This window comes from Diaporthe amygdali (assembly GCF_026229845.1).
Source record: "Diaporthe amygdali strain CAA958 chromosome Unknown NODE_4_length_2575358_cov_65_588622, whole genome shotgun sequence".
NCBI classification, from domain to species: Eukaryota; Fungi; Ascomycota; class Sordariomycetes; order Diaporthales; family Diaporthaceae; genus Diaporthe; species Diaporthe amygdali.
In genome coordinates this window covers 84511-104820 of record NW_026517024.1, presented here as the reverse complement: position 1 = coordinate 104820, position 20310 = coordinate 84511, and the positions used below count along the sequence as shown (strand labels likewise).

Here is a 20310-nt window from a genome sequence, read left to right as displayed (position 1 = left end):
GGTAACGCAGAACACCAACCGCCGAACCAGGAAATGTTGTCAAAAATTGATTTGCTAATCTTACTAAGCCCCAAACCACCGCCCAGGATAGCAACGAAATCAGCTTCTAATGTACAGCACAACCTTAAAAGTATGGAAAGTCTTTCTTTTTAATCTCTCGTCTTCGATGCTATACTTCGATCTGATGGGAGCAAACACGACAACCACCCCGAGACCTCAAGGCCCCAACGGTTTAGTAGTTCAGCTCTCCACCGCCACCACCGCTGGCCTGGTCCAGGTCTTCGTAACTCTTCAGCGTGCGTCCTTGAATGGCTTCGCGTGGCCCAACGGCCGCGCCACCACCAGCGCCATCTCCCCAGCGACCTCCACGGTTGGGGCGGCCACCCCCCATCATGTTGCCACCCATCCCGCCCTCAAAACGAGGGTTTCGCGGCCGATCGTAGGGGTTGGATCGGTTGTTATTGTAGCCTCTCCCGGCAGAGTTGAAGGCTCCACCACGGCGAACGGGGCCGCCGCCGCCACGGTCATCCCCTCCGCTGGACTGGCTCCAGTTTGCGGGGCTACCCATGGCGCCTGCAAACATTTGCTGGAAGTTAGGCATGGGAGGGAATCCCATAGGCAACATATTGTTCAGCCCATAGTTCGACAGGTTAAAACCTCGTGGCGTACCCGTCGGCGCTTGACCATTCGCCGGCGGAAAGTGACCATTGGAATTGGCGTCCGTCCGTGAAGGCGCTATGTGAGCCGGGTCAATCACGTACGCATTGATCAATTCATACTGGGTATGTGTTAGCATTTAGTCTTCGCAGTCTAAATCATGCGTTCACTTACGTCTTGTTTGAGACTGTCCATCCAGTCCACGTGCCGTTTCTCAACATGCTTGCGCCAGAAGTGCTCCTCTTTGAAGAGCTTTTGACACTCGGGGACCTTGCACCTCCACTTGTGCTCATCTTCCTGCTTGACGAACTTGGCCATCTCCTCACTGACGGCTTCGTCGATGGGTTTACCGCCGAGCTTTCGGATATCAACCGCGTCTGGCTCCAAAATCTGCTTGATCTTATCCTCGAATGTCTTCACCCAATTGTAGGCGCGCTGGAGTTGTTGTTCAGACTTGCTGGCGTTTCTAAACTTTCGGTCTGGCTCAGTAGTCTCGCCCTCTTCAAGTTCAGCGGCATCCGAACGCTTCTTGGGGAAAGGCTCGCCAAGAGCACTTGCGCGGGCAACCTCTTTAGCTGAAGAAGACAGCGTGCTCCTAGGCCGACGAAGGTGACCTCCAGGGCACTTCCGAGTCAACTCATGAACAGAATCGCTTTCAAAGACGCAGAAGAAGCAGAAATTGAAGACGCGGCGCAAGTACTCGATGAGAAGGTCAAGTTGCTTCTTCTTGATCAAGAGCTCCTCATCATCGACCTCATCATCGTCAATAGCGCCCTCTTCTTCATCTTCTTCATCTTCAGGCTCGGGTTCCTCCCCTTCGTCCATAGCCTCGTCGAGGTTAACAGACCGCTCCTTCTTGACCTTTTCCTTCTTGACCGAAGCCGAAGTCACAGGAGGCTGCAGACGTCCTGCATTCCTCAACTCATCAACCTTCTCCTCTACCTTCAGAACAGCATTGAAATCTGAGCCATAGTCCGCCTCAAATTTGTTGACGAGTTGGTGGACGAGAGTTAGGTCCTTGTCGATGCGCTCCGGAGATGAAAAAAGGTCCCACAAGGCCTTCTTGCGCGGGTTGGCGGGCGGGTTATGCACACCAACGTGGCACACAAAATCACCTCTGACCTCATCCTTCACTGTCTTGCTGTTGATGGCTTCCAATGCCTTGTCAGCCGTCGAAAGCGTCGCGCCAGGGCTCTTAACTTTAATGTCACCATCCTCGTCTTCTTCTTTGGGGTCTGGGCGATCAATGATCGTTCCAGTCTCCGCAGCCGGGTGAAGCATGATCCAACCGATGCGATGGTACCGCTTGGACGGGTTAGGGTCGCTGAGTGAAAGCCATTTGAAGCCACCCTCTTCCTCCCCAAGATGCTCCTTGCAAAACGCCTCCAAATTCTGACGGCTCACACTAGGAGCGATCGTCTTAATGAGAAGGGTTGGCTGAAAGAGGTTCTCATCTCGGAGGTCAGAGTTGCTAGCAGGGACCAAGTCACCGACACCAAGAACTTCGTTCGCCGCGGTGGCTTCGCCCTCCTCTTTCTCGATGACACCACCGGCGCCGTTGCTTTCACTCTTGGGGATACCCTCCAAAGTGAATTCATCAAAAGTGCCGGATTCCAGATCTTGTTCCCATTGAGTGTACTGTCCCTTTCGGAACTCGGTGAGTTGAGCCTTCAGGGGATCTCTAATTTCGGGAACATAGCGCTCACGGAACCATTGCTCGTCTTTGTGTTGCTGAACAAAGGTCTTGGCCATCTTTGCCTGTAGGCTTTCCTTGTACGAGTCATACGCGGCCTGAATCTTGGCCTTTTCCTTGTCGCGCTCCTCCTGGGTGTTGGCACGAACACGGTCGGGCTCCCGACGGCGACCAGTGCGCTGACGCTCTTTCTCTTCCTTGACTTTCTCATTCAGCCTCCACCATTCGCCAAAGTAGGAAAATCCCACTTGATAAGGTAGCTTCAACGGGTCTTGAATGGGGTTGGCCGTCATAGGTTGAGGCGGAGTTGCCTCTTGCCCAGGGACATATCGATCAATGTTCGCTGGCGGAGAGGTAATGCGGCGTCTGTCATCTCTGTCGCGAGGAGGATAGTCTTCCCTGGCTCGCCTAGGCTCATACCTGTCGACGGGTAGAGGCGATCGTGAGCGGTTGGACCGACGTCGATCGTGACCTGTGAGACCAATAGTAAGCATGTATTGCGACGAAAGAGCCAACGACCTGGGAGGGATAGAAGCAGGCGTTTTTTTCTTCTTGAAACGTGCGCTGATCTACATGGATCCGCAGCAAGTTATGCCAGTTTGTACAGAGGAGCCAGGTAAAATAACGAACCGGGAGATCTGCCGCGGTAGAAGCTGTCGTCCGCCCTGTCCATCTTGCCTCTCGAATCCTCACGAGTCCAGGCCCTGTCCCCTGGCGAGCGCGCGGAGTCTCTGTAGTATGAATCCATTGTGCTTAAGTCGTCGTACTTCCTCGAGGGGTGCGGGCGAGAGCCTTAGACAGAGGGATTGGTTGGTCTGGAAGAGGAGCTTGGCGTCGGCACTGGTCAGGTTATATCAGGCAATTGCCGGAGACTAGAGGAAAGAGAAAGCCTAATGTTTGGCGACGTGATTGCCGTTAGAGAAAACATTCTGACCAGGACAGTTTGAAAAGAAGAATGAAGATGGCTTTGAAGACAGCAAGAGGGCTGAGCGATTGGATAAGAAGACCAGTAGCAACGCAGATTCCGTCCGTAGCAAACGATGATGAGGTAAGAGGACAAGAAGTGGAAAATATTGGCTTGGAGCTTGACAAGACAAGACAAGCAAATGATGATAAATGCGACAGGTGGGCGGGTGGGCAAGAAGCAGAGCTGAGGCGAAGCTATCGTCTTTGGGACATGGCAGAAAAGGGGGGGAGTGATTCCACGAGGGGGGACCGAAACTCAACGGAAAAGGTAAAACGAACAATTGGTATGAGTGCGACTGCGCGACCAAAATTGCGAGTCGGGATGCAGGCGCTGTGTTGTTGCGAGATACAGCAGCTTGACGTCCTCTCGTCCCAGGAGTGGATATCCCCGAGGATGTAGGTAGGTCTGGTCTGGTGGTTGAGGAGAGGGAGGAGTCGGCGGGCCACGCCGCCAGACCAACAAGAGCCGCCGCCCTGGGGCTAGCGTGGCCTTACATAATGGCCCAGCCCACTTCAAAGACACCTAGCTCTGGGTACGAGCGTCTGCAGCTGGGGACCTGGGTACCTGGGTACTTTTAGTCCAGTCAGTCTAGACTATATGCATCTACTGTATATGGGAGCTGCAGCTACAGCTGGAGGAGCATGGGACCGTCCAGACTGCTCTCCACCTCTCACATTACGAATTGAGCGATCCTCACTGGGGTTATAGAGCTCCATTTCAAGTTGAGTAACTTTGTAGGTCAAACTTTCTCTGAAAGGAAGCAAAAGAATCCATAGCCAAGCTCAATTGCGGCTTGGAGCTGCTGGACGCTCACATGCTTCATTGCATGTCGTCATAAATACCCGAAACGACCGGATCATACTGAGCTTTCCCATCGAGTCTCACCACCATCGCCTGTTCATCTCCAAACACAGCATTCATGCTGGAAGGTACATAAAACAAGGCCACTCAGCAGCTGTAAGAATAGAATCCCCAGACTCGACTCCAGCGACAGTCGCAACCATGACGACCTACATACCAGCCCTGACAATCCCCCACGGCGTCTTCGCCAACCCGGCAGCCTCCATCCTCCTCCCCATCGGCCTCGGGACAATGGTCGGATACAGCACTCGCCGTGAGTACACACCACGCACTCTCAGCTTAGCCCTCGCCGAGGGACAACCGGCTCTGACAACCACACAGCAAAGGAAACCCAAAAGACCTACCAGACGATCAAGCAGCCCCCCTTCCGCCCACCGCCCTACGTCTTCGGCCCGGCGTGGACGCTCCTGTACGGGCTGATGGGCTACGCCGCCCACCGCGCCATCACCGCCGGCCTGAGCCCCCTGACGTCCACGCCGCAGCTGATCAAGGACACGAAGCACTCGGCGACGCTGTACACCATCCAGCTCGGCCTCAACCTGGCCTGGATGCCACTCTTCTTCGGCCTCAAGCGCCCCATCGAGGCCACCGTCGACATCGTCGCCCTCCTCGGGCTGAACGTGTACCTCACCAAGCTCTGGTGGCCCATTGACAGGACTGCTGCCTACTGCATGTTGCCGTACCTGGGCTGGTTGAGCTTTGCGACGTACCTCTGCTCTGGGGCTGGATACCTGAACGGGTGGAGCTTTAAGGAGAAGGACCTTAAGAAGGAGGAGTGATTTTGCTAAGTTGTGAGACCCGTCTGTCCATTCACGAGGGGTGAGATTCAACTTCAATGCATGGTGCCCAAGATTTTTGGAGACACGAAATATCCACTTTTGCTGTCATCTGCCCAATGAGCTTGTCTCGCACCGATCATTTCCACTACGCACGAGTCTGGTCATTTGAAAGGGATACGGTGTTGTGTGAAGAGCATGTCAAAAATTTGAAAGCCTTTTGATCCGGCTTGGTGTCATCTATGAGGCGGCATTCGTCTACTTATGTCCTCCTGTACTCTATATCATATCCCCGCTGATGGGAAGATATCAAAACTGCATGGGCCTTGCCCAACAAGTTGTGCCATCTATCTCTCCGTGTGATTTATGTCTGGGTATCCAATTCATCATGAAAGCGGCACGTACTTCTTCAACCCATCAAAGACCATGAAAATGAACGCCGAGCTCGGTGCTGACCGTAAGCATGTGATGCCGCACCCTCTATAACAACCCCTCAGCCCCGCCTGCTGCCACAGTGCAACCGCCTCCGCCCAGAACGACCTTCTCAAGGTCGACCCGTCAGTGGGGCTTGTCTGCATGCGTGACTTGATCGTGTCTGCGGGGAAGAACAGGAAGTTGTAGGCCACGCCAGCAGAGGCGCCCGCCAGTGCCTGCTGCCACAATGGCAAGGGGTTGGCCAGCATCTCATCTCTCTGTGCCTGCGTTTTGGCCTTCTTCAAATTCTGGTTCATGAAGAACTTGGAAGTGGTCTCCTTAGAGCCAAACCATGCCGCACAGCCTCCCGCCTCTCGGATAAGCGTCCCCATCTGACCGTGCCAGAAACCGAGGAATCCGTCGTGTCGGAAGATCTCCTTGACAACGCTCAGCGGTTTGAGAGGCGCCCTTCTGACCGCACCGGCCTCATGTTCCGGCACTTGAATTTTGCATTTGACGAGTTCAATGGGCGTCAGGACAAATGATGTGAAGATCCCCGAGAAGGCGCCGGTGAGAAACAGCGCCGGCAAGGGCATAGGCTCGTCGCGGGGGCAGAACCCGGTCTTGAACAGGGTCTCCCTCCCTATCCGTTCAAAGAAGAACAAGCTGCTGTTCTCGGCCGCTGCGCCCACGAGGGGCGCACTGATACCGCGGTACAGCCCGAGAACGCCATCTGCCTTGATGGACTGGCGGAAGCAGTCCAGAGGACCCTTGTAGCGTAGAGGAAGGTGGTCTGGCTGCGACTGTAGCCGGACCTTGACCGTGTCGAATGGGTACTCGATGTATTTGCCAACAATGCCGGCGACCTGGAGGGGTCGTTGTTAGCACGCAGCACGCTGAGTCAGGGGTGTGTGAAAAGGCATACCGATCCGTATAAGATGTCCTCGATGGACTCCATTGCCGCCGTTCGTGTCTTGACGTCCAAGGGCGAGGGAATGGAGGCCGGCCGAGGCGTGTCAATAGCCACTTGAGTCGAGGTCATATTGGTTGTTGTGTCGGGAGAAAGCTGTGCAGCTGGTGCGTCGGAAGTCGCGGGGAAAAGTCGTCTGGAGCCTGAACAGGCCTTGATGAGTCGGTCAGTCAATGCGCCTTTTACAGACCAACGGCACTGTCAGGTTCACAAGTCTGCGCAGCTGCGCAGCCGGCGTTGGACGGCGAGGAGCGCTGATGGTAGCCGCCAGGAAAAGGGCGAGCACACCTTCACGAGCCGGGGGCCGCACCCAGCTCACGCTGTCGCATATGCACGCAACCAACGGCCGCACTGAGGGGAGGGAGAGTGGTTGGGTCGTGTTGGAAGAGAATGACACGGGGAGCAGGGCAAATCGAGAAGGGGGGGAAGGGTTGGTGACCAACTTTAAGAATAATGCAGGCCTGGAGCGGGCCAGGCCAGGCGCAGTCACCGCTCGTCAAGATCGGCCTCCAGGTTCGACCGACAATGGGCGGGGCACATGGGGGCACATGGCGCAGAGAGTGCCGTATTTCCTTGGAGAGGAGCAGAGATTCAAGTCATTGGGCTCGTGTTCAGTAAGTCAGGTAGTACGGGTAGCGTCCGGAGGGGAGGTTGCGCGAAATTGGTGGCCCATTGCCCAAAGCAGGGAGCCTATGATGCCTCGGATTGATGCGGGCGCGGGTGCCAAGCCGCAAACTCTTCGGATCTGATAAGATTTCTCGAGTTATCAGATGCGAATTTGCGCGGGGCAGGGGCGATCGGAGTGGATTCTCAGCGGCCCCGTTTGCTCCAAGAATCGCGTGCGCCCTGGACCAGGGGCCTAAGACATTTTTTACAAACGATTTAATAATAGAAATTCATTTGTAAACAACACTGGGAACGCTCTTTTATTCTCCTAAAACGACTTTTTGGACCTTGTAGACTTGGCCAAGCTGATTTCCCGGTGAGGAATTTCAGCCACAATGTTTATTTTCTTCCCTCCTCCAATCGCACAAGAACAAGGCCTCTGACACAACATGTGCTGGGGTCTTCAGAAATAGACACCTTGGACAGAAATCACTGGCATCTATGTGCTTCAGTGCCAGACCGCTAGGCCCAGCTGCAACACCTCTAAGATCATGATCCCCGGAATGAAGGAATGCCGCATGCTCCCAAAGCTCATCGAACCCTTTTGGCAGTCACACATCAAATGTAACGCGTGCTGAAGATCAGAGATGTGCAAGTATTCGATTACGGATGCCCGGAGTTCCATGTCTCCATGATCAAACCTGCTGGACATTCCTGGACGTCGCGAACTGGACCGCTAGTAGGACGTGAACCCCTGTATGCCTCCCACTTCCAGTCGTCCGGTGACATGCCATCACCGAGCTGGTGGAACGAGGTAATAGAAATGCGACATCCCCCACGCTTTGAATGCCCCGCAGAGGCCTGAGGTCTCTCGATAGTCAGGATGTAATCCGTCAAGCATCTTGAACAAGAGCCTGGGAATTCCCAGCATGCCTCGAGGTCTCTATCCTCCAGAGGAGCCGGACGCAGGCCCCACGGGCGGCTTCCTGGCATCTGATTAATGTCTATGTGCGGGCAGATTGCATAAGAGCTTGTGGCTAGTGCCTGTCGAAGTTGCTTGTCGGTGCGGGCCTGTAGCGTGTGCTGGACACTGAGGAACAGCTCGTTGCTAATGACCAGTGCCGACCACGTCTGGCACCAGAGGCCACCGGGCCTGCGCTTAAATATGTCGAACGTTTGGACCCACGCCGTCTGGTTCAGATTCTTGGGAGGGATACCCTTGGTCCCACCAGATCTGTGATAATTCATCACAAGGCGCACATGGTGGTAGCCGAGGCGGTAGTTTCCTTCGGAAAAAACAGAGTTGGACTTTGCGGCGCAGCTTCTGTCAGGACGTGTTGGTCCCCACGATTTGTCGAAGCGACGCAGCTTTGAACAACTGCAACAGAGGTAGAATCGTTCGCCGAGGTCTCGCTCGAGAAGAGAGAGGAAGGAATTTCGACTTCCCATTTCTAGTGGAGGTGGCTTCCCGTTGCGAGATAGAACAGCAAAAAGGTACTTGCATGCCATGGCAAGGCTGCAGCGGGATGCAGGGTCCGTGGCGAGGTGGTCGCATATCGTTAGGATCAATTCTGGTGGCAATTGAAGTAAGGGCGGCGGAGGATAACCTGCAGGCTTCCGCCTGAAAAGTGCTGGTAGCTTTAAACACATGGTCAGAAAGTACGGCTTTTTGTTTGATGTCGACATTGTATCTGTTTTTCAATGTGATTGTGGCTTGAGGCTTGAAAAATTGACAAGCAGGTATGCCAGACCTACTCAAGAGCGTAATATAAAAGATGCCCTCAAAAAGTCGATTTCGATAAAGGGCAAAAAGCCAAAATGGCTGAAAATACTAAAAGTGATTAAGTCAATTTCTACGACACTATCATATCACTGACTGTGACTAGTCAACTAAATCTATCTGTACCGACCTCAAACACCAAACACAACAGGATACATGAACAGCCATACGCATGGCACACACGTATCAGACGTTAGTGTCACGGTCACACTTCGACATTATGTGTATATTGTAAAGGCCTGCCGCTGCAAGGGCACGCTAGTACAGACGTTGAGCACTGAGATATAGAAAACAGACATAAATCTAGCCACACTTCTCGAGCCTCATACGTCCCGGCTCACAATAAATGCAAAAGGTCAATAGATAAAGCTGCTGTTTCCCACGTACAATCAGATCAATCAGAACCCTTAGCAGTACGCCTGCTACGTTCACAAATGACCGCCGATTACAACCCAAGCTATTGTGCCTTAAGGACAAGCGGTGGTGGGATCACTACGACACTGTGAACCAATACGCGGTGGGCCACAACTGGCCATCCGCTTTCTTTACGAAGTAAAAAGACTGACAAAACGTTGATTGATTTACAGGCGAAGTCAACGTCGTGGTTCGAGGGCTTGGCTATACCAGAAGACCGTCTGCATATTTAATTCTGTTGTTGACAAAGGCAAATGCTTGCTGGAAGCGAGCCAAGGTAGTGCTGCGCTAGTTGATACTCAGTCATTTGCTAGCCGTTGCTCCCTTAAAAATATATTGTTCATTATATTCAACATCAAAACGACTTCAGTGAAGGGCCCACTAGTATCAACAGCACTACGACTGGGCCGTGATTTCATATAAGTACTGTGATTTCACAGACATTGGATTGGGATCTTAGTTTTATTTTACCCATCAGGAATATTACAGGACTAATAAGATTTTCTGCCTTTACTACAACGGTTCTCCTCTGATCTTCGCTCTCGTAGTCAAAAGCTACACCGTGACCTCGTTAAGACGTATGGAAGCACAATAGAAAGCATTAATCAGCGTGTGAGACTTGGAAAGGAATTCCCAGCCTGCCTTGCCAAAGCTTCGTTTACGGTTCACCATGAGGAGGAGCAGGACGATCTAGATATTGTATGAACGGCCAGCATTCACTCGTTAGAATACTTCTTCAATTTAGTGACTCCAAGAAGGAAATACTTGGAATTCTTTTTGTCTTTCAAATTGGTTACTTAGGTACTCCTTATGGCATATAAGAATATTACATATTGATTAGTTGCTCAGTTCTCACTAAGTCTTTTATGCCTCTGAGTAGGCATAATGTTAGATTAAGAGGCTCGAAACTCCACGGATACGGCACTACAGCTTCTGATAAAAAAACTCATCTCTCCTGATATCTCTCAGGTCTCAAGCCTCCAGATCGAGTCTCGACTAAGTGTACAAAAATATACCCGGGCAAAGAGTCTAACTAGCATGTGCATACGTCGCACTTATCTTGACAAAGCTCTAAGATTCAACACAAGGTAGTGTTCAACCCCGTTCTACTAAGCAGTTCTCCAATGATCATTTCCACCGTAGCCCTATTTGCCCTTGGCTAGCATGTGGGTGTTCTGATCGTGATGCAGTCTCAATATTATTGAATTTGCCCACATATCACTTCATGTGCGGCAACGGCGTGCCACGTATTTCAACCAATGAGTCCTAGCTCGGTTACGCTGCTGTCACACACAGTCTGGTCGAATTAAAGCGCAGCTTTATGGGGTTCTCGAGTTGCCTTGTACGTATGACCACACCCCCACCTCGCCAGTTGCGTGAGACCCGGTGAGCCTTGACGGGCGTCAGGATGTCACCGTCATACGAACTCGTCGCATTTCTGACGCCTTATCAACCGATGTATCGCTCGAATGCGTGGTAGAAGAGCTTTATAGTAGTACTTGGAGGTGTGATGACTGCATATAGTCTTATTCAGAATCGATAGTTCGTACACTTTTGTATGCAAACCCTCTTGCCGAACCGCCATTGTGAGGATCTTCATCGCCGTAAACATATGGTTGGAAAATTGCAGAAACAAAATTCCTATTACGTTCCATTTTCCAGGTAAGGGGGGGGGGCATATGTTATGACCAACAGTGGGAGGGCAGAGGCGCCAACCTAGGTACAAGACCCCTTCTCTGGCTGGTCAACGTTATTTTTTTTTTTGGCATACCACCATGTTTGGTAATGTGCTATCTTCAGGCGAGAAGGAGGCTCTTTTGACATGTATTGGGTTGAGGTTCCCAGAAAAGTCACAGATTTCTTGTCCAAATACCAAGAGGTCATCGCCGCTGGCCCCCCACAACCACTTCAGCTTCCCCGCCCACAGGTGTGCAAGACATCAGCTTATGGATAACATCAAGACCAGGCTACTGAATCTGCATTTTCCCAACGTTCATTGGTGAATAGTTGGTGGGTAAACAATTGGCTGGAGACAGTTGGTTGGCGAACATTCGGTTAATACACAGTTGGTTGGTGAACAGTTGGTCGTACAGTTCGCATAAATCCACTACACCGCTCCGGCCGAGCCGCTTCAAACCCAATTTCTCAACGATCCTAGGAACATTACTGCAGCAAGTGAAGTATCTGACATATCGTACGTTAGATGACGTGAAACATTCAGCCCCGCCTTCAGCTGTTGTATTCTAAATACACTTAAACCTCCGGTGCGAAGTTCACTTCTTTTTCTCTTTCCTTCTGCGGCCCCCATCTGCTTGACAACAACCCTAGGGAACGATCGTGATCATGGATGAGCTAGTTCAGAAAGCCATCCAGCAGTCTGTAGCCCAGAAGAAGCCATCGGAGCTCATTCCATGGAAGGCCGACGAGCCATGGCCACAGCCCTATTACTCTTGGGACTTGGAGAGCGAGGTCTGGCAGCCCATCAAGCCAACACGGGGAACGTCTCCGACTAAGGATGAGGCGGAATCCTCGGACATTACCACCATAGCTCTGTATAGCTGGAATATCGACTTCATGTTGCCGTTCGCAGAGGCACGGATGAATGCAGCTTTAGCCCACCTGGAGAAACTCACGGAAAGCTCGGGCTCCACCACAGCCGTCGCCATAAACCTGCAAGAGTGCAACCCCTCCGACCTCATCACCATCAGCCAGAAGCAGTGGGTCCGGGACAGGTTCTACATCACAGACCTGGACATCTCCGCATGGGCGTCTGGCCTGTACGGCACGACCATGCTCGTTGACCGCCGCCTGGAGGTAGGGCCATGTTTCCGGGTACACTACTCGGCAACGCAGATGGAGCGTGACGCACTCTTCGTCGATGTCACGGTGCCAGCGACGTCCAAGACGGTGCGGCTGGGCAACTCGCATCTCGAGTCTCTGGCCCTCGACCCCCCGATGCGGCCCGCGCAGGTGGCCACCGCCGCGCCGCACCTGCACGCGGACGGGCTGGCAGGCGCCGTCATCGCGGGCGACTTCAACGCCGTCCAGCCGTTCGACGCCGCGCTACACTCGGATAATGGCCTCAAGGACGCCTACCTCGAGCTCGGTGGCCAGGAGGGCGGTGAAGATGGGTTCACGTGGGGCCAGCAGGCGCTGCCGGCATTACGGAAGCGTTTTGGCTACTCCAGAATGGACAAGGTGTATTTCTGTGGCGCCGGTATCAAGTTGCAGAACTTCGAGAGATTTGGTGCCGATGTCGAGGTTGAAGAGGAGAAGAAGAGGCAGAAAGATCGCCTGCTTGCTCTCGGCTTCGAGAAGGCTTGGATCACTGATCACCTGGGCATCAAAGCCACGTTCAGCCTCAATAGTGATACTCATCTATAGGTGATGGTACACCCAATGTAAAAAGCATTGCAAGTAAAACGTTTCTAGGATGAATGAACAAGGTCTCGGTCTATTCTCACGTAGTTTGAAGTTACTGGCAAACAATTGGGATATATTTAGGGTGTACGGCTGATCAATGACGGTCTGCACCGAAAAATGGCTTACTTGGGATGTGAGTGTTGCACAGAAATCATCCCATAAAGTAACGTAAGATGGGCGAGTTGAGAAGAATGAAGGTATCCTGAAAGGCTAGCATTGATTGAGGGTATCTACCAAGCGCTCTTTGCGCCAAAAGCAGGCGCTTCCGTCTTTCTGCCTCTGACTGGTTTTTGCTGGGCAGCTGGGTCCCTCCTCAACTCATCCGGCACCTTGGATATCGGGGACTTCATGATCATCTGTTTCAGATCATATTTCACGTCATCGTCTTCACTGCCCAAGAATGTGATTGCAACACCACTCTTTCCCGCACGACCCGTACGACCGATACGATGGGTGTATGCCTCGATGCTTGGCGCCATGTTGAAGTTGATGACCAGTGAGACGTCCGGAACATCGATACCACGTCCAGCAAGATCCGTTGCCACCAGGATCTTCGACTCGCCCTTGCGCAAGGAGTCCAATGCCGCCTCTCTCTGCTCCTGGGTCTTGCTGCCGTGCAGCGTGACGGCGTTGAGACCGAGTCGCTTGATATCGCGCGCGACCGTGTCACAGTTTCGCTTGATGTTGACGAAAACGATGATGGGTGGGTCGTACTGGCCTGAATGTAGAAGCTCTCCCAACCGCTTCTTGCGCTTGTCCTCTCCATTGATGAGCTCGACCCGCTGCTCAACTGTGTCGACAGCTTCTCCAACGTTGCCGATGGTCACAATGGCTGGTCGTCGGAGGTACTGCTTGGCAATTTTCTCGACGAGTGGCGGCATAGTGGCGGTGTACATCATGGTCTGCCTATATTTAAGGTCCTTGATGCCGATATTTTGCTTCATGAGCAAAGCATTCTCGGCCTCTTCCGTGTCCGGCTTCTCGTTGCTGACGGGGAGGGCATCGAGGATCCTGTTCAATGCCTCCTCAAAGCCGAGGTCGATCATTCGATCTGCTTCATCCATAACGATGTAGCAGCACTGTGAGAGTACCAGGAGACGTCGTTCGATACAATCCTTGAGACGTCCTGGCGTTGCGACGATGATCTCGGCACCATTCCTCAGAGCAAAGGCCTGTTCTTCCAGAGAGTGTCCACCAACAATACTGACTGTATTGAAGCCTAGAGGTTCCGCGAACTTCTTTGCCTCCGATTCGATCTGCTGCGCCAGTTCACGGGTCGGCGCCATGATGAGAGCGTAAGGGCCGTCGGCCTTGTTGTACTCGTCGAGGGCCGGAAGGCTGCGGATGTAGACCAGTAAGGGCAGGAGGAAAGCTGCAGTCTTTCCTGAACCTGTCACAGCTACTCCGATCAGGTCACGCGCCTGTAGAGCTATGGGGATCGCAGCTCTTTGGATAGGCGAGGGATCATCATAGCCCACTTGCTTGATCACATCCAGGAGGTCTTTTGGCAGGCCCGACTCGCCCCAATTCCGCATTGGATTCGGAATCGCTCCGCCTTTGGTAGCAATGCCAAAGTCTTCTTTGAAAATACGCCAGTCTCGCTCGCGCATTTCCGTGAGATCCTTTTCAGACCAGTGCTTTCCAAGCGTGTTTCGAGCCGCCGACTTCTTTTTGGCCGCCTCGAACTGCTCGAGGTACTCTTTTGCCCGTTGAGGATCCCTTTGCGCCAACTTGGCAGCAAAGTTCCTCGCGTTTTCTTCTGCCACCTCGTCCCCGAAACCAGCCAGCCGACCAGACCCGATGAACGAGGATGCTTTCTGGGCATAAATAGGATCGTATTCTTTGCTGGTATCTTCTGAGGCATCCCACTCAAAGTTGAACTTGTTGCCCGTCCTCTTTCGTTTCTTGTTGGCGGAGAAGGTACTTTCATTCACCTGAGGCCCCATATATCGCTCCCTACGGAGCGTCTCTTCGTCATCCTCCCAGGTCCGCTTACCCTTGCTGACCTTGTCCGATTCTGCATCTTTCTTTCTGTCACCATTCACGTGCCCGTTGCTGGTCCCATTGTGGCGCATCGCCTTGGGGCCGGTAGGAATGGCTGAGGAGTTCTTCTGGTATCTTGGGTCGCTCAGGGCCAGAAATTCTCTTCTTGATCGCTCACTGGACTGTTTTCGCTCTCGCTCCTTTTCTGCCTCTTGCAATTTCTCTTCCTCGGCTTTCTTGGCCTGGAGCGCCAGCCTCTGCGCTTTCGGTATGAATCGAGGTTTCTTCGCTGCCGCATCAGCTTCCTTCTTCTTCCTGATCAGCTCCTCCAGATCGAGGGGGGCCTTCTTCTTTGTGCCGTCCATTCTGGAGGTGTCTTCGAGGTTCGTTTTGGCTGTCTCAGGAGGATCTAGGCGGCGAGTCTTTGGTCTGTGGTGTCTCTTGCGGCGCCTTGCAGTGCGCGTTCCTATAAAGACAAAAACCGTGTCACGGCACACTGTCTATCAAGGGAAAAAGACTTGTTCCAACTCAGGAGAGTGTGAAATACAATGTAGGGTGGTCTAACGGAAGAAAGAAGGCAACCTATTTAGGAACCCGTGGACGAGGGACGCCGATTATGTAAGGCTTATCGGTATCGGCAAGGTCCACCTTTATTGACATAGCTCCAGGGGAGTTCAGAAGCCGTGAGAAGCGACGTGGGAGGAGCCGTCGTGCACGGACCACCGGGGCAACCATGCCGGAAATCTCTAGTGCATGCATGCATGCGCGCCTGCGAGCTGGTATCGGATCGCCTTGCCTGCCGCCCAGGCCGTACCGCAGGGCCGAATTTTGAAGTTCATTCGGTCCTCACCTGCGCGGCTGGCTATTCGAGATCGCACCTGGCCTACGTACTCAATTCCCAAGCCATCACAACGTCCGCATCTCGGGAGGAGGAGGTCGGCCGAGACATCACAACATGGCGACCACCAGCGTATCACAGTACGTCAGCCTGGCGAAGACGTTACCTCCCAAGCTCCAGCGGTTCTTCGCACGATACCCACCAACCCAGATCCTCAACCCGCTTGCGGAGGGTGAATTCCCCAAGACTGCCTACCAACAAGAACGGCGGAATCCATTCCAACCCAAGAAGTTCCACCCCACAGGCAAGGTTCACAACCCAGTATACTCGCTCAGGAGGCAGGCGGATCTGGTGAAGCTGGCTCGTGAAAATGGTGTCGAGGAGCTGCTGCCCTTCACGGCCAAGAAGACGGAGGAGCAGCTGAAGTTCCGGGTCAAATATGGCTTGAGGGTGAAGGGCACGGGCGTGGACCAGAAGGTCAAGGGCAAGATCCACGAAAGACAATTGGCTACCAAGTGCGTACTGGAGATCTGGCTGTCGTTCGCAGCTACTTTAGGCAGGACCCGGGCTAACCATGCTACACCAGGATGGAGAAGAGGAGAGAAGCCATGCTCAAGATGCCGGCGCTCATCAGGGATTGGAAAGCGGTACGTCTCCCGGCACTGCATGACCCAGTTTGTACTGTTGCTAATGTACCTCGCAGGTTGGGCGGAAGAACTGGACCAGATGGCCCAAATAGAGAGCATGGTCGTGATGGGATTGCTCTTCACAATGTACAAAAATGTACCAGAAATGAATTTCAACAAAGCGATATTGCGCTATCAAGAATGTCAACAATATCGAACAACACGCAGTGTCTGAATGTTTGACTGTCTCCGGCCCAGATGTGACCAAAGCTCTCCAAATATTGCCAAGCTGCTGCATCAACCCCTGACACAGAGGATTGCTTCATTGATCAAAAGGGCTTCGCGCCTCAACTCATCCTACGGAACAAAACTGTTATGCACCAAAATCTTCTTCACAAGATGTTGAATGTGTGTACATGCATTTGGTCTCCAATGAACCCAATCTAAGAAGATAGCACGTGACTCGAATAACTCAACCAGAGAAAATCTTCATCCGGAAGTGCCAATGAGATCATCTTCTCAACCGACATGAGTGACCATCACAGACATCACTGCCCACAATGACAGAACCAACTCACTACGAGGTCCTGGCCATACCAAAGAGCCTAATAGAGGATACAAACAAGGAACAAATCCCCAAGATCATAAAACAAGCCTACCACCGTGCACTCCTCCGCCACCACCCAGATAAGACAAACACGCCCCACCGGACAACAGCAGCAGCAGCAGCAGCAACAGCAGCAACAACCACCACACCTCCCACCGTGGACCAAATAGCCCTAGCATACACGACGCTCTCATGCCCCGCAGAGCGCGCCGCCTACAACCGCCAGCTCGCCCTCACCCGCAACCCCACAGCAGCACCCGGCGACAACAGCGCCGCCGGGGGCAGCACCACCTTCCAGACGGGGATCGAGACGATCGACCTCGACGACCTGGACTACTCCGAGGCTGGCGCGACGACGCGGTGGCACCGCAGCTGCAGGTGCGGCAACGAGGAGGGCTTCGCGTTCGGCGAGGACGACCTGGAGGAGGCTGGGGACCTGGGCGAGCTGATCGTGGGATGCCAGGACTGCAGCCTGTGGCTGAGGGTCTGCTTTGCTGTTGTCGAAGACGACGTTGATGATGGTGTCGGAGGAGGAGGGGGAGGAAGTGGTGGTGGTGTCATCGAGAGTGATGGTGTGAGCAGCAAGGATGAGATCTCACGTGGGGGTCCATTGGGGCACGCGGCGCAGTCAACGGGGCAGCCAGGCTGAAGGTGGGCGTCACATAGGACGCGTTTAATCCAGCAACCCTCTCCGCTAGTGGGCTGCTTATGATGTGGAGATAAAGGCGGCGCACATCAAAATGCTCTCTACGGGCAGTCACCTGCTGCTTGACGCAGGAATATCGCGACGCGCAAGCGCGTTTGCCCGTCGAACCAGCCATCCCATCTCATATGAGATGATTGTTCCAGATCAGGTACGAATCGGCACAGCACAGGTTCACGTATTATGAGTTGGGCAGAAGGTACTCATTCCGTAAACTACCTAGACTATGTAAGTCTGAGCGTTGAATGAGACAGGCCATTAAAAACCAGCAGTGTAAAAAAAGTCAGAGTAAAGTCAAGTCAGCTTTATTGTCCAGACGATCGCGGTCCTTCCGTCATTAGAGTCTAAATAAGAGCGATTTGAAGAGAGAGAACTCCAAAATGCTTCTTAGCCCCGTGGTGGATGACTTCAAAATCGTCCGTCTTTGTGTATTTGCGTCGAGTAAACCATGCCGCATTTCTTTGATTTCTCCGAAACCGCACTCCAATGACACCGATTTCCTCCAGGGGGGATCAAGCATTGTAAACCAATCCGGTCACGACGATAGAGGGAAAACGCGCGATACCTTGCCCTTACTCGGCAGCCTTAGGCTCCTCGGGGGCAGGCTCTGCGGGCTTCTCCTCGGCCGCGGCCGCAGGAGCCTCGGCGGGAGCATTCGACGCGGCAGGGGCGGCCTCAGCATCGGACGAGGTCCAGAGCGTCTAGAACAACGTTAGCTGCGGCTTTAGTACATGACCAGCAGAAAGACCTACCAGGTTGTCGCGGAGCAGCTGCATGATGAGGGTAGAGTCCTTGTAGCTCTCCTCAGACAGCGTGTCGAGCTCTGTGGTGTGTGTGATCAGTATCGAGGTGTTGTCACGCGATTCCAGCCTAGTTTGGATTGTGAGCTTACCAGCAATGGCGTCATCGAAGGCCTGCTTGGCCAGGTGGCAGGCCTGGTCGGGAGCGTTCAAGATCTCGTAGTAGAAGACGGAGAAGTTCAGGGCAAGACCCAGGCGGATGGGGTGTGTGGGGGGCAGCTCAGTCTGAGCGACCTCGGTAGCAGCCTTGTAGGCCTCCAGGGACTTGTCGGCAGAGTCCTTGCGCTTGTCACCGATGGCGAACTCGGCGAGGTAGCGGTGGTAGTCGCCCTTCCTGTTGAGGGTTATCAGTATCGAAGCGGTCGGGTCCCCCGAGTGCGCGAAATCCTTACATCTTGTGGTAGAAGACCTTGGACTCTCCGGTCTTAGCGGAGGGGATCAGGTGCTGATCCAGGACCTCCAGAATATCCTCGCAGATCTTGGCGAGCTCGGCCTCGATCTTCTGACGGTACTCCTTGATCAGCGTCACCTGGGTGCTGTTGCCCTTGGACTCCTCCTTCTGCTCAATAGACGTGACGATTCTCCACGAGGCACGGCGGGCGCCGATGACGTTCTTGTAGGCGACGGAGAGCAGGTTTCGCTCCTCGACGGTCAGATCACGGTCCTCGGAGGCAACGATCTTCATGTTCTCGACCATCTCTGCGGCCAAAGTCAGCACGGCCCACCGGGCGCCAGACCGTATCGAACGCGATACATACCCTCATAGCGCTCAGCCTGCTCGGCGAGCTTGGCCAGGTAGACAGCATCCTCGTGACCCATTTTGTCGGAGTTGAATCTCTAAGTCGGGGTTTATTGTCAGCTGAAAGTCGGAATTCGGGCTTGGGAGGCAAAAAAGGCTTCAGGAGCGATCGCAAGGGCAAAGTGAGGCTGATAAGGTTGATGTGACTGCCAAAAGATGGGATGATAGTGATGGAAGCAGATGAGTAGCAACGTGGGCACGTTATTAGAGAGCTGGGGGTCGAAGCGCTGTTGCGCGTGGTTGACTTCATGACTAAAAAGGAGGCTCCCCGCTCAGCGGTGGGGTTGCGCGTGTAGGCCAGGCCGGCGACCCCAGGAGCCGCCGTCGGGCTGAGCAGCGCAGATGCGCTCCCGGCCTCGTGCGACTGGGAACTCTGGAGATGGGTGCGCCGTGGGGCAAGAGGTGCAGTGTATGGAGGGCATATCGGGGCAGGGCAAGGGCAGAGGCACAGAGTCGCAATGACGACAATGATGCAAGGCGACAGCCATCTCGCGACCAGCCCAGGTTGATGCTGTCGGGGGCGGGGACTGTTTGTTTTGGGAAAGGGGGTTGTGTATGACACTTGGGGGTGGGTTGAGGGAGACTGACCTGATTGCAAAGGAACGGAAATGGGATGTGGTTTGGTTTTTCGACTTTGTTTACTGGTGAAGAAATCACGAGTGAAGGATTGTGGTTTATCGCAAGATGGGAGGGAGAGGAAAGTAAGTGGGAAGCGGAATGGTTGAGGTCGTTGATGGGGGAGGTTGCAGGTAGACAGGTTGTAGGATGGAAAATTGGGGGGTCCTATCATGCAATGCGGCAGCCCCAGCCCAGCCCAGTCCAGCGGCGCCAGCGAGCAAGGGCCACCACTCATTCCCGCACCCGCACCCTCCCATTCTCTCTGCCTCTGGTCCCATTCACTCACGGCAAGGCCAGGCACTGACTGATTGACTGACTGGCACTTGACACCTGGGAGGGAGGGCCAAGCCAAGCAAGGCAAGCCTGTCGGCTGCTATATGTCTACACATGTACGTACCTGCTGCAAGCCTGCATACGTCGGAATCCAGGTAGGTACCTAATCTATCTAGGCACAGTAACGTGTCTGATGAGGGTGTAAGGGGAAGCCGCAAGCCACGCCTCCTTGGACTGATCCCTTGGTGAGGCACGTGAGTCTGTCTGCTCTGTACTGTACTGTACGATGTTGTCTCTCCCTGTGTCTGTAGACTATCTCTGCGGGTATCCAGTACTCGCGTATCTCTCTAGCTCTATCTCACCCTCTCGTATATTTCCGTCCAGCTGCCAGCCTGACAGGAAATTGAAAGCGCACCTCTTTTGCTTTTCGCCCTATTGGTTTTCCGGGGGCCTATTGGGATGCACTGCCACTGTCGCTTTTCACAGGTGCAGTGATACAACG

General features: G+C 53.6%; 10 protein-coding genes across 10 annotated transcripts; 5 read left to right on the top strand and 5 right to left on the bottom strand.

Moving 5' to 3' along the window:
• Window positions 1-232: 232 nt before the first annotated feature.
• On the bottom strand, window positions 233-3098 carry J7T55_008208 (arsenite resistance protein Ars2; the record flags this gene model as incomplete). The annotated part of the gene is made up of 3 exons (XM_053138503.1): window positions 233-778; window positions 832-2822; window positions 2981-3098. 3 exons carry the CDS (start codon window positions 3096-3098, stop codon window positions 233-235), a joined length of 2655 nt encoding a protein of 884 aa, XP_052997487.1.
• Window positions 3099-4319: 1221 nt separating this feature from the next.
• J7T55_008207 (translocator protein) lies at window positions 4320-4957 on the top strand (the record flags this gene model as incomplete). The annotated part of the gene is made up of 2 exons (XM_053138502.1): window positions 4320-4431; window positions 4500-4957. 2 exons carry the CDS (start codon window positions 4320-4322, stop codon window positions 4955-4957), a joined length of 570 nt encoding a protein of 189 aa, XP_052997486.1.
• Window positions 4958-5340: 383 nt separating this feature from the next.
• Window positions 5341-6410, bottom strand: J7T55_008206 (mino-acid transporter arg-13; the record flags this gene model as incomplete). The annotated part of the gene is made up of 2 exons (XM_053138501.1): window positions 5341-6234; window positions 6294-6410. The coding sequence occupies 2 exons, from the start codon at window positions 6408-6410 to the stop codon at window positions 5341-5343; spliced, it is 1011 nt and encodes a 336-aa protein (XP_052997485.1).
• A 101-nt stretch (window positions 6411-6511) lies between these two features.
• Window positions 6512-7047, top strand: J7T55_008205 (uncharacterized protein; the record flags this gene model as incomplete). The annotated part of the gene is made up of 2 exons (XM_053138500.1): window positions 6512-6952; window positions 7024-7047. The coding sequence occupies 2 exons, from the start codon at window positions 6512-6514 to the stop codon at window positions 7045-7047; spliced, it is 465 nt and encodes a 154-aa protein (XP_052997484.1).
• A 560-nt stretch (window positions 7048-7607) lies between these two features.
• Window positions 7608-8630, bottom strand: J7T55_008204 (uncharacterized protein; the record flags this gene model as incomplete). Its single annotated transcript, XM_053138499.1, has 1 exon — window positions 7608-8630. One exon carries the CDS (start codon window positions 8628-8630, stop codon window positions 7608-7610), a length of 1023 nt encoding a protein of 340 aa, XP_052997483.1.
• Window positions 8631-11481: 2851 nt separating this feature from the next.
• On the top strand, window positions 11482-12522 carry J7T55_008203 (endonuclease exonuclease phosphatase family protein; the record flags this gene model as incomplete). Its single annotated transcript, XM_053138497.1, has 1 exon — window positions 11482-12522. The coding sequence occupies one exon, from the start codon at window positions 11482-11484 to the stop codon at window positions 12520-12522; it is 1041 nt and encodes a 346-aa protein (XP_052997482.1).
• A 269-nt stretch (window positions 12523-12791) lies between these two features.
• J7T55_008202 (dead deah box) lies at window positions 12792-14909 on the bottom strand (the record flags this gene model as incomplete). Its single annotated transcript, XM_053138496.1, has 1 exon — window positions 12792-14909. The coding sequence occupies one exon, from the start codon at window positions 14907-14909 to the stop codon at window positions 12792-12794; it is 2118 nt and encodes a 705-aa protein (XP_052997481.1).
• A 590-nt stretch (window positions 14910-15499) lies between these two features.
• On the top strand, window positions 15500-16121 carry J7T55_008201 (diphthamide biosynthesis protein 4; the record flags this gene model as incomplete). The annotated part of the gene is made up of 3 exons (XM_053138495.1): window positions 15500-15897; window positions 15969-16029; window positions 16086-16121. 3 exons carry the CDS (start codon window positions 15500-15502, stop codon window positions 16119-16121), a joined length of 495 nt encoding a protein of 164 aa, XP_052997480.1.
• A 447-nt stretch (window positions 16122-16568) lies between these two features.
• Window positions 16569-17264, top strand: J7T55_008200 (diphthamide biosynthesis protein 4; the record flags this gene model as incomplete). Its single annotated transcript, XM_053138494.1, has 1 exon — window positions 16569-17264. One exon carries the CDS (start codon window positions 16569-16571, stop codon window positions 17262-17264), a length of 696 nt encoding a protein of 231 aa, XP_052997479.1.
• Window positions 17265-17890: 626 nt separating this feature from the next.
• J7T55_008199 (dna damage checkpoint protein rad24) lies at window positions 17891-18937 on the bottom strand (the record flags this gene model as incomplete). Its single annotated transcript, XM_053138493.1, has 5 exons — window positions 17891-18019; window positions 18071-18141; window positions 18211-18452; window positions 18511-18817; window positions 18877-18937. 5 exons carry the CDS (start codon window positions 18935-18937, stop codon window positions 17891-17893), a joined length of 810 nt encoding a protein of 269 aa, XP_052997478.1.
• Between the last annotated feature and the right edge of the window lie 1373 nt (window positions 18938-20310).